The sequence below is a fragment of the Boleophthalmus pectinirostris genome, unplaced genomic scaffold, assembly GCF_026225935.1.
Source record: "Boleophthalmus pectinirostris isolate CB_2022bp ecotype Guang Dong unplaced genomic scaffold, ASM2622593v1 HiC_scaffold_4, whole genome shotgun sequence".
In the NCBI taxonomy this organism is placed as follows: domain Eukaryota; kingdom Metazoa; phylum Chordata; class Actinopteri; order Gobiiformes; family Gobiidae; genus Boleophthalmus; species Boleophthalmus pectinirostris.
The window spans coordinates 19,998,777-20,011,707 of record NW_026571353.1 but is presented as its reverse complement, the minus strand read 5'-3'; the positions used below and the strand labels follow the sequence as shown (position 1 = coordinate 20,011,707).

The window sequence follows — 12,931 nt, the reverse complement described above, 5'->3', positions numbered from 1 at the left end:
ATTCTACATATAGGACAAAATATGTTTTGCAAACATACTTTAAAATCGCCAGAACATTTTTACTATAATTGAGAAATGTCCTGTGTACACAAGCTGTCATCTATCAGGTTATAGAAATGAAATTTAAAATTATATCAATGTTTGCTGTAGCCTTCAAGATATTTTCTTGAAATGAACAATTCATAAATACTGACATTTTAGTCTATTATGCCAGTTTTGTCCCGCTTCATTTCATCTCACACTAAGTTTGGTCTGAAATGACACTGGTAATAATAGATGAGTTAGTTGGATTTGAACAGGGCCAGCTGAAGCTGATAGATTTACATGTGTTATGCACAGTGTGGAGGGTCACCTCTGCCCGTGCAGGTGTCAGTCGTGGTCTCTGTGATTTCTCTGATTCTCTGATGAATATGTGTGATAGCACTGAAGCATAGGGTCTGGCCCAGATGGAGCTCTATTAAGCTGTTAATAAATGAGGATTCTTCACTGCTCTGCCTGCATCTGTGGAATGGAAGGCACTCACAAATTTCTGAACACACACACTGTGGACACAGACACACACTGAATCAGAATATTATAATGATGTAAAGCCAGCCAGATGGCTGCATTAGAAGCTCTCTTTCTCTCTCCATCTATCCCAGTCTCAGGCATTCTCTGTCTTTATTCTTTCTTACTGGTCCTTTTACATTTCAGTAAATGTGTGTTCTGGGCTTTAAGCTAAGAATAAGAGCATTTCTGCTATTTCTATGTTATTCTAATTAGTTGTCTTTTGTGGGCAGGACTGACATTACATGTTTCCAAATGATTCAGTTTGTGTTTTGTACTGTCCCAGGCTACAGCACATGAGATAATAAACACTCATTTTGATGTAGCCCACTGTAACTGTCTTTGTCAATGAAAAGCTTCACGCTGCAGATGAAACATTTAGACTTGGTCATGCAGCATTATGGGATAATTGCACATTAATCAGACAGTAATACACAGGACAACTGTGACACAGCTTTGTTATCTTTTGTCTAGAAAATGACTGTCTACATTCGTTTAATTCAGTGTCTATGGCATATAACATACTGCTAACTGTACATTACCAGATATTTTACAGCTGTCTGTATGCTCTTAACATAGCATATGTTACAGTACTATTTTTACAACTATAACTTTAATCTAAAAATTAAGTTAAATATTTTTGCCGATGGAAGGTATGAGTAGATGTTTTGTCGGTACCCTCAAAATACCCTGAGGCCCTATACAAGTCACAGAGCTCTTTGTTGGGAGTTAATAGGATCTCTTTAAAGTGGAACTGTAAATGACAGCTGTCCGAACTGATTCACTGGCTCCTATCATGTCTCCATTCCCCAAACACTTCATCAGTGCTGCTTCAGCTTTCCCTTGCAGAGAAGGGAACACTGACATATAGGCAGATATACTCGGCTGAGAGAGACTGAGGTGCAGGATATTTGATGAGGGAGAATATAACTAATGAATTGGAAGAAAGAGTGCAATCTTTATATAAAGATGCACTATATGTAACTTTGTGGAGTGTCTGGGCTCTGTTTGTCTCTATGGAGATAATTGTGGGAATGTTTCAGAATAAACTTAATATCTCCTTGGAAACAGTAAATGTCACTATACTATTTTACTGGTCAGGTCTGTGGAGAGGTGGTCTGCACGCAGTAAGAGTGCAAGTAGTCCTGTCATGATAATCAGTATATTGACTTGTTTTACTGTTATAACTGAGAGATGGACATTACTTTTTGGGGTTCTGGATTTAATGCATGTAGTTTTTTTACTAGTCGATAACAATAGATTTGAGCTGTTGAGGCTTGGAATAATTAATTTGTATCATGACTTAAGTGTTTCATTCAGTTATTTATTAGTTGGAGCTCATGTGTTTTTTTTGTTGTTGTTTTTTTTGTTGTTGTTTTTTTGTACATTTAGAAAAGGTTTTAATGGGAACATCCTGCTTTATGGTTATGGTGTCAGTGGTATAAATTAGTGCTTAGTGTGTTTTTGAGCAATAAAAATTGTTGCATAAATGGATGATAAACAATTTTAGTGACATACACATTTCAGGCCAAATAATAATAAATAAGTAATATATTAATCTCCATGAAGACAGACCCTCCACTTGAAAAGTTACATGCTGCATCTTTAATTAAAATTTGGTGTTTTATATTATTGTTATATTGCTACTTTAGGTGCACAGTATACAGAGAGGCTCATTGTGTCCGCTGGTCTAACACATGAGTGAGAAGGTCATTACAGGATGGTGTTAAGGAGAGGCTACAACAGCAGTCAGCAGTGTAAACAGTGCTTCTGTCAGTGAATGCCTGAGAACTGTCTTCCCCTGGGGAGCTCTGTTTCCTCTGACACAAGAATGACAGAGACCTCATGGGATACACTCCAGTCTCTCTCTCTCTCTCTCTTTGTTTCTCTCTTGGACTGACAGATCATAAATTCACAACAATGGGGCCTATTTTGATACTACTTACTGTTGGTACATAAGGCCGACTTAAAATAAACAACCTTTCTATTGCCTCATGCACTTCATTTTATCCCGCCTGTGAGGATGCTCCGCTGCTGTTGCTACTGTTGTTGTTGTGTATTGTTTGAGGGGATCTTCTTTTCCTTTTCTTTTCCTCTCTATTCTCTGGAGAAGAGGAATGCTTTTCCTGGGTGCAGTCAGTGATATGGCAGAGCTGCTCTTTTACTCTCATTATATAAACAGCTTTAGAAGCCTCTCCGTGCTCTCTGTTTCTTATGGCTAAGTGGCTTTTGGAGAGGGTCCTGGACTTGTGAGACAAGAGGTACAGTGTGCATCAGTTATGTGTGCTTGCACTCTCTCTCTCTCTCTCTCTCTCTCTCACACACACACACACACACACACGCACACACGCACACACTATACTGCAGACACAGTATTAAATGAAACATGTTTCTGGTCACATTTATTGTCATATAGAGACATTTCACAAACTGACTTACTTGGACCTATAACTGGTGAGTTATTATTACTACTGATTTGTAGTCTTAAACAAATCGCTCTGAAATATTACAGTTACAATACAAACTAGCCAGCATTAACTTGACAGTTTTTTAGTTACTCACACTCACCATTTTAATTGAAAATTAAACACCTAAACAGAACCATGAATGTTCATATTTATCACAGGCTCCTGAAAATGTGTTGTGTGAATGCATTTTGTATTTTTTTCAGACATTTGCCACTGATAACTACAACTAATCTAGATCTAAGGATTACTGTCAGTGGTTTGTGACTTGATTGAAACACAATTTATCCCTAAACTCTTGAGATTTGTGCAAACATTTCACCTCACCTGCAGTAAAACCCTTTTTTATTTAGGCAAGGCAGGTTTATTTGTATAGCACAATTTGTATACAAAATAATTCAAAGTTTAGGAGACTTGCAGCACTTCATCTTCATCAACTTAGCAAGTGCTTAGAAACCCTTTTCACTCTTCTTCTTTCAACCTTGATCTTGGTCCATTAAAATGTTGGAACTCAGTGTAAATGAGTAATCAAGAATACTGTTCTTGCTGTAGTGTTGTATTCAAGTTTAATAGTTTAAGAATTTGGGGTACTACAATATTATGATATTAAGTTAAACGCATAAAAAGATACACCGGAGCTATGAAAAAAAAGTCAAACAACTAAAAAAAGAAGACTAGTATAGTTGCGCGTAGAGGTGGGACTACAGGTGGAAATTTGCATTTTCTTCAATAATGTTGTACAATTCATATTTCTTTTTGGTTAGTGCTTACTGTACAATGTTACTGCATGAATAAAAACATACACACAAACATATTTAAGGCATCAGGTAAAACAAAAACAAAAAATTAATGGAAAGAATATATAGAGTGAGTACTCCACATACATAAGAGTTTGTGGTGTGCCTTTGTTTCCTCATGTGTTAAGCCTGTATTGTAGACAATGAAGGCACTCAGTGTAGCTTCCTGCTGGCATTTCATTAAGCCCTAATAACACACAGGTAATTAGGTGACGAAGAGGCTTGTCTCACTGCACTGATCAGCTGCTGAGACGCCGTCCTCCAGGTCTGGCACAGCAGGCAGTTGTGTGATACATGCTTCAGAGAAATTTTCTCAGGTTTAGACAAAAATACAGAAAACATGTATGTCTCAAGTATGTCCAGTGCTTTAAAATAACTTTGACTTATCTTTTAGTATGAAAGCTGGAGCAGTATATTATTACTTTTTCTTTGCACTACTGGAAAATTTTATGGTTATTTTTTGGCTATATTATAAGATTTGAGCCATAGAAGGTTCAGTTAATAAACTGATTCATTACAGATTCAAACTAAAGTGTTTCGTTCTGCCCTTTAGTTACTGCAGTGTGTTTTTTTTTTTTTTTAACCGTATAGTAGATTTAGAATAGTTTTTGTGGTATAAAACTGCTCTGAATTAGTTTCAAGTATTATCCTTTATCATCTATATTCTCCATATCAATATATTGCACTTCAAAATGTGTTATCGTGATGGGTGTAAGTAACCGAATACATGTACCGACAATACTGTATTTACAATAGTCATTTTGAGTAACTGCATTTCAGTACAGTTACTCTTTCATTTGGTAGTATTCAGAATACAGTTACTTTCCTTAAATCAGATAAATACATTCCAGTACTTGAGCACAAAATTTAAGCTTCAGACTACACAGAACTAGTGAAAAAAACACAAAGCACCGTTCTTGTAGTGAGTGCATGTGTGATTTTTTTCATCCCTAATGAAATGGATAACAAACAGTGAAACAACAGTTGCGTATTCAGAATACAGTACTCTGACCTGTGTATCTGTATACATTACAAAATATATTGTAATTCAGGCATTCAGTATTCTGTAACTAAATACACTGTCAAATTATTGTTCCTATTACTGAGTATGTTCACAATATGCAAGTGAATCAAAACAGATAGGAATTAGGAGTCTTAATCTTTAATAGTGTATTTTTGCTCAGCTTTGTTTTTTTTCAGTTGAGTTATACCTGGCCTTGTATGATTTCTGTTAGTTACCACCTTATACATACACTTAAATTGTTTCAATGGACATACATGGGATTAATAATGGTATGATTGTCCATTAATATTATATTTATCACGTACTAGACAGTTTGTTAAATGTTTTTTTTTCTTGTCCAAGTATGTTATTTTTGCAGATTTTTCTGGCTAGTGTGACCAGTGCATTGTCACACTTGGCTAAAGTTAGTTCAGAGAGATGTTGCCAACTCCAGTAGGACTCGAGCTGAGCAAATAATCCAATAGTAATGTCCAATGCAAATACACATACGCAGCTCTGATGAACAAAATCACAATACCCTGTTCTCTTCTAAGCTGTACCTAAACCAGGAAAAGTGAAAAAGGGTTCTGAAAAGCACTGTAAAATGGAAAAGAAAATTGTTAATGCCACTCAACCATGAAAGGTTTGTCCTGGGGCTGGAATGACTCGGTATACAAGGTTCTTTAGTGCTTTGGCTGCAAGGATAAACATAACTTACATCAGACCAGTGTCCGTAGAGCAGATTTCCTCTCCTGGCACTTACAACCTTAACACTCTTTTACACAGTGCTTCCCATTCACACACACATGCACTCACCCGTTGGGCTTAGATGTAATGGCTACAATACACTGACTTACATTTATTTCCTGGAGACTGATCCTAACTTTAGCCATATTTAGGATAACCTTAACCTAAACCCTAACCATAACCCACATCTGAATATTAAACCATGTGGTTGATCAGGATTTAAGTCATGGAGACCTGATGTTTATCCCCATTTTTGTATACAGATTTTATACACCAGAAATTCCTAAATATCTACGCATAAACTCACTAAACTGGTCTTGCCGCTCTTATTATACAGTTAAAGGTGCACTGTGTAAGTGTAACTTTTTGATTGGGGGTCCGTCACCTTCTTTTTTCTACGGATATGTCATTGTTCCATGAAAGTTCCACAATATAACATTAAACAGCTCCATTTTACTTTTATTAAATTCCAGATGGTTTTAGAGCTCAAAAATACCTAGAAAAACAGGCATTCTGACTGTGAGCTGGGTTGCCTCTTCACAGTTCTGATTTGTAACTTGGTTTGGTTTGGTCTCCATGAAGATAGAAAGGTTTATTACTATACTGTGAATCTTTCCAGGAAAAGCAATAATGTCTTCATGGAGAAAAGAATTTGACAAACTCTCCACCAGTAAAATGTAAAATAAATTCATCCACATAGCATCATAAGTGAATGTACTTGTTTTAACTATTGATAAAAGGAAGGCGTCTTGTCAAGGAGGTGGTGCGATGGAAAACCTTTGCAAAATTCATCAGTGTCAAATAACTACTTTTGTTTGTCTTTTCTTTTCAACAGATTATCACTCAGTATGTTTATGAGCTGTTGGAGACACAGTGCAACATGACTAGAGTTTACCTGCCAGTAAGTACCCACACCAAGAAACATACACCTTCTTTTATTATTAAATTACTTTGGCTCCTGCTGTTATTGTAATGTGTGTTTTGTTATAAAATAATACGTGAAAGCAAACTGCTTTGAGTGGGTATGTCAAAAAAAAAAAAAAAACAAGAACAACAACAACTTAGCCCCTTATGATGAGTGCAACACAGAGGCCAGTTACGTCGCCCGGATTGTCGTCACCGGGGCCTCACCCTGGAGCCAGGCCTGGGGTGGGTGCTTGTCAGCGAGCGCCTGGTGGCCGGGCCTTCCCCCACGGGGCTCGGCCGGGCTTAGCCCGAAGGAGCGACGTGGGGCCGTCCTCACGTGGGCCCACCACCCGTGAGAGGAGCCATATGGGGCCGGTGCAGAGAGACCTGGGCGGCAGTCGACGGCGGGGCCTCGACGACCGGATCTCCGGACATGGAGACTAGCTCTGGGGACATGGAATGTCACCTCGCTGGGGGGGAAGGAGCCTGAGCTTGTGCGGGAGGTTGAGCGTTACCGACTAGATATAGTCGGCCTCACCTCCACGCACAGTTTGGGCTCTGGAACCCAACTCCTTGAGAGGGGCTGGACTCTCCATTTCTCTGGCGTTGGCCGCGGGGAGCGGCAGCGGGCTGGTGTGGGCCTGCTCATTGCCCCACAGCTCAGCTGCTGTGTGTTGGAGTTCACCCCGGTGAGCGAGAGGGTCGCGTCCCTGCGCCTTCGGGTCAGGGACAGGTCTCTCACTGTGGTGTCGGCCTACGGGCCGAACCGAACAGCAGTGCTTGGAGTCCCTTCTTGGAGGAGGGGTACTAGACAGTGCACTGACCGGGGACTCCGTTGTTCTCCTGGGGGACTTCAACGCCCACGTGGGCAACGACAGTGACACTTGGAGAGGGGTGATTGGGAGGAACGGCCTCCCCGATCTGAACCCGAGCGGTGTTTTGTTATTGGACTTCTGTGCTAGTCACGGTTTGTCCATAACGAACACCATGTTCGAGCACAAGGGTGTCCATAAGTGCACGTGGCACCAGGACACCCTAGGCCGGAGGTCGATGATCGACTTTGTAGTCGTGTCATCTGATCTCCGGCCGCGTGTCTTGGACACTCGGGTGAAGAGAGGGGCTGAGCTGTCAACTGATCACCACCTGGTTGTGAGTTGGATTCGCTGGCAGAGGAGGAAGCCGGAAAGACCTGGCAGACCCAAGCGTATAGTGAGGGTCTGTTGGGAACGTCTGGCGGAGCCCTCTGTCAGGGGGACTTTCAACTCGCACCTCCGGGAGGACTTCTCCCGGATTCCGGGGGAGGCTGGAGATATGGAGTCCGAGTGGGCTTCATTCTCGGCCTCTATTGTCAATGCGGCCACTCGTAGCTGTGGGCGTAAGGTCTGTGGTGCCTGTCGCGGCGGCAATCCCCGAACCCGGTGGTGGACACCGGAATTAAGGGATGCTGTCAAGCTGAAGAAGGAGTCCTATCGGGCCTTGCTGGCTCGGGGGACTCCTGAAGCAGCTGACGGGGTACTGGCGGGCCAAGCGTGCTGCAGCCCGTGTGGTCGCGGAGGCAAAAACTCGGAGCTGGGAGGAGTTCGGGGAGGCCATGGAGAAGGACTATCGGACGGCCTCAAAGAGATTCTGGCAAACCGTCCGGCGCCTCAGGAGGGGGAAGCAGTTCTTCGCCAACACTGTTTACAGTGCGGGGGGAGAGCTGCTGACCTCAACTGGGGACGTTGTCCGGCGGTGGAAGGAATACTTTGAGGATCTCCTCAATCCCACCGTCACGTCTTCCAAGGAGGAGGCTGTGCTGGGGACTCGGAGGCGGACTCATCCATCACCCAGGCTGAAGTCACTGAGGTGGTTGGCAAGCTCCTTGGTGGCAAGGCTCCGGGGTTGGATGAGATCCGTCCTGAGTACCTTAAGTCTCTGGATGTTGTGGGGCTGTCTTGGCTGACACGCCTCTTCAACATCGCGTGGCGGTCGGGGACAGTACCTCTGGACTGGCAAACCGTGGTGGTGGTCCCTCTGTATAAGAAGGGGGACCGGAGGGTGTGCTCCAACTATAGGGGGATCACACTCCTCAGCCTTCCCGGTAAGGTCTATGCCAGGGTACTGGAGAGGAGAATCCGGCCGATAGTCGAACCTCAGATCCAGGAAGAGCAGTGTGGTTTTCATCCTGGCCGTGGAACACTGGACCAGCTCTACACTCTCCATAGGGTGCTCGAGGGTTCATGGGAGTTTGCCCAACCAGTCCACATGTGCTTTGTGGACTTGGAGAAGGCATTCGACCGTGTCCCTCGTGGTGTCCTGTGGGGGGTGCTCTGGGAGTATGGGGTTCGGGGCCCTTTGCTAAGGGCTGTCCGGTCCCTGTATGACCGGAGCAGGAGCTGTATTGCCGGCAGTAAGTCAGACCTGTTCCCGGTGCATGTTGGACTCCGCCAGGGCTGTCCTTTGTCACCGGTTCTGTTCAGTGTGTTTATGGACAGAATTTCTAGGTGCAGTCAGGGGCCGGAGGGGGTCCGGTTTGGGGACCACAGGATCTCATCTCTGCTGTTTGCGGATGATGTTGTCCTGTTGGCTTCATCGAACCAGGACCTGCAATGTGCACTGGGGCGGTTTGCAGCCGAGTGTGAAGCGGCTGGGATGAAGATCAGCTCTTCTAAGTCTGAGGCCATGGTTCTCGACCGGAAAAAGGTGGCTTGCCCTCTCCGGGTGGGTGGGGAGTCTTTGCCTCAAGTGGAGGAGTTCAAGTATCTCGGGGTCTTGTTCACGAGTGAGGGAAGGACGGAACGGGAGATTGACAGGTGGATCGGTGCAGCTTCGGGAGTGATGCGGTCGCTGTATCGGACCGTTGTGGTGAAGATTTACCGGTCAGTCTTCGTTCCTACTCTCACCTATAGTCATGAGCTCTGGGTAGTGACCGAAAGGACGAGATCGCGGATACAAGCGCTCGAAATGGGTTTCCTCCGCAGGGTGAATGGGCGCTCCCTTAGAGATAGGGTGAGGAGCTCAGTCACACGGGAGGAGCTCGGAGTAGAGCCGCTGCTTGCTCCTCCACGTCGAGAGGAGCCAGTTGAGGTGACTCGGGCATCTGTTCCGGATGCCTCCTGGGCGCCTCCCTCGGGAGGTGTTCTGGGCATGTCCCACCAGGAGGAGGCCCCGGGGAAGACCCAGGACACGCTGGAGGGACTATGTCTCTCGGCTGGCCTGGGAACGCCTCGGTGTCCCCCCGGAGGAGCTGGAGGAAGTGTCTGGGGTGAAGGAAGTCTGGGAGTCCCTGCTTAGGCTGCTGCCCCCGCAACCCGGCCCCGGATAAGCGGACGAAAATGGATGGATGGATGGAACAACAACAACTTGCTTTTAATGAACTACTAATCTTGATCAAACAAAATACTAATTTAAACAATATCTATTGAAAAATCATATATTTACATTATAGAACAAAGTTGGATGTTGTCTTTCCTTTTCCTTTGGCTTTTGTTAAGACTATAGGGGCACAAAATAATGTTTATAATGATTAAATCAGTCATTTTTAAACTGTAGTCTCTCTTTTCAGTTCACGATAATACAATAAGCAACCAAGTCTGATTATGTTATGCCAATACTGTTTATAATCCAGTTTATTTTGGACTGTGATTTTAGATTGCTGTGTGTACAATTTTATACTATGCCACCATAGTCTCCGTATTAATGGGAAACACTGTTGGTTTCCTGAATAGTTAATTTTTCAAAATTAGTATAAGACAGTAGCAATATATAAATTGCACTTACTCTGTTGTGTAAAAAAGAGCATTTTTAATCATTCATCATCATTAATAAAATTGGTATTGGGTATCAAACTCTCAAGTTTTAATGTAGTTTTAATTTGATGACATCGCTATCCTCATTAGTCTTTGTTGGTCTCTTATGGTTTTACTCTTGAATTGTCCCCTCCCATCCTCTGCCCACTTTGTTTATGAAAAAGTGTTTCTGGCACAAATGAACTGTATTGTGATGTGTCATTTCAAAGCTCCTGAGCTGCTGCATGCTGATGCCTAATCTGTTGTGCATTCAGTGCTTATGAAGGGGACTTTTCTACTATGGTAACTGCGAGTTATTCTTTCCTTTTCTTTATCCATCCTCAGAGCACCCACTTGATCCCACCCATTTGTTGTTGTAAGCATGTTTTTGCCCCCCTTTACCTTCCTGTCCCAGCTATTTTTTTTTTCAGTGTTTATAAATCTTGTGATCATTTTTCAGGCCGCGTTTATAGGGATGTTAGCTAGAGCTGGTGTTTAGTGCATAGCAGCTCCAGCGCTAACAGTGTCCATAAATCACCAAGCCAGAGACACAGCGCCTTTCATTAGCCCCCATACACTTTTACAGGTTTATCTGCCTGCCCTATTTATCTCATTATTCCTCCAGAAAATTGCTCTGTTCTGGTTTTCTGTTGCCCACCCGCCTCTGTGAGTGTGTGTGTGTGTGTGTGAGTGAGTGTGAGTGTGCGTTGGCGGTGGGTCCGTGTCCACCTGTATAGTGTTGAACTTGTGACCGCAGATTTTAAGAAGATTAACCGCCACCAAGTATAGGGAAGGGGAATGAATGAAGATTTTCTCTGGCTCTCGCCTTGTTTTGTCATCTTGGATTAAGTTCTTGCAGCTGCCACCCCATTGCTTTTTATGGACACTGTCTCCACAGATTTTCCCAGGCAGCAGACGCACACATATTCATGGACGGTGCACAAAGTTGACTTGTAGTTTATATACAGTATAAGGTTGGCACAGATATCTTGCAAAAATAAAAATTTATGCTTACAATGTTTAATTATAGAGGTGTTTGGAGTTGAGTCTAAGTTTCTGATAGACTTCATATTTAGATGCCGAAATACAAGAGTCTGGAATCCGTGGATCAAACTGAGCCTTCTTTAAAAGCGAATTAAATTATTTAAGGCTAGGGCTATAGTTCAACTAAACAATGGCAGACCTGGGACTAAACCAGGACTGAACCCAAACAAAAACTAGCACACAGATCTTAACCAATACTGAGTGATGTATTACAATGTTAACTCTGACAAAAATGGTAACATTAAAGTGTGATATTGTGACTTTCCTATCCAGGACTAAAGGTGGTGTAAATCCATATTAAACTAGAAAAGCACTCAGAGAGCGCAGACCTCCGCTAAGGACTACCCCCATTTTGTATATAAATTGCGATAAAATCAGTCTTCTGGATCAGATCCGGATCAGCGTTTGGAATATGAAGGAGGATCCCATTGTCCATCCCGGAGTCAAATTTCATGGGGTTTGGTCAATAATTAACCGAGATATTGAGAAACAAAATTTTTGGACCCATTTACCACAATGTTAACTAAAATTTCACAGTGATCCAGAATCCAGGATTTCTTCTGGATCACCCCCAAAATGAAATCAGTTCTTCCTTTTCACATTTCCAACAAATCCTGAAAATTTCATCAAAATCGGTCCATAACTTTTTGAGTTATGTTGCTAACAGACAAACAAACAAACAGACAAACAAACGGCAAAAACATAACCTCCTTGGCGGAGGTAATCATGTGTTTTCAAGACAATCCTAAATTATTTATGTGTACTGTATTTTTAATGCGTGGTCACTGTACTTAATTGCCATATATATTCTGTGTGTGTGTGTGTGTGCCCATCATACTTTTGTTGTATAATATGCTCCTTCGTATTTGTTTTCCGTGTATAATTGTTCAGTTTTTCCTTGCAATACTATTGAGAGACATATCATTTGTGTGTTAGGTGGATGCAAAAGAGGAGGAGCCCACCAGTTTTATCTATGTGACGGATGATGCCCTCTCCAACCCTTCCAAGCTGCTGGTGCTGATCCAGGGCAGTGGGGTGGTGCGGGCCGGACAGTGGGCCCGCAGGCTCATCATCAACCAGGACCTGGACTCAGGAACGCAGATCCCCTTCATCACCAGAGCCATAGAGGTAATGTTCACAACAAAAGAATATGCATTTCTAGACATTAAAGGCAGAGCATTCTTTGATCTTACTTTGTTTTAATGGGAAATTATATTAGCATCAAACAATGGGAAACTCTATAATTAATCCACAATGTATATGATAGATTGAGTTTTGAATGTATTTACACTTTTTCCTCATTTTGGACCAGCAATCAACTTGTGAATGTTCAGACACATATTTAAAAGGATATATTTAGCAGAATTTAATAATATGATAATTTAATTCAAGAATAACTTTTTATATAATATTTTAATAAAATAAATAAAATTGTAAATATTTGTAGGAAGCAAATACAATTTGAAGAGATTTTCTGCTCATTTCTTTACATTATTTACAGCATTTAACATGCCACCAATTATCTTTACTTTTCTGAATTTGTGTTGACAGTGAAAGTAGCTCTTCTCTGGGCCACATACCAAGTGTAAAAATGGGTACAATAGTTGCCCGGGTTGTGCTATAGTTAGTCTAAACAGACTTGGAAAACCGAGTGTT

At 42.4% G+C, this 12,931-nt stretch overlaps 1 protein-coding gene across 1 annotated transcript in view; it reads left to right on the top strand.

Annotated features, from left to right (window-relative positions):
• Positions 1-12,931, top strand: part of fam172a (family with sequence similarity 172 member A) — a 115,364-nt gene that overhangs the window by 5,912 nt on the left and 96,521 nt on the right. Inside the window, exons 5-6 of the mRNA XM_020917606.2 lie at positions 6,394-6,459; positions 12,212-12,403. Of these exons, the coding sequence (XP_020773265.1) occupies positions 6,394-6,459; positions 12,212-12,403 (258 nt within the window). The remainder of the gene's footprint in view (positions 1-6,393; positions 6,460-12,211; positions 12,404-12,931) is intronic.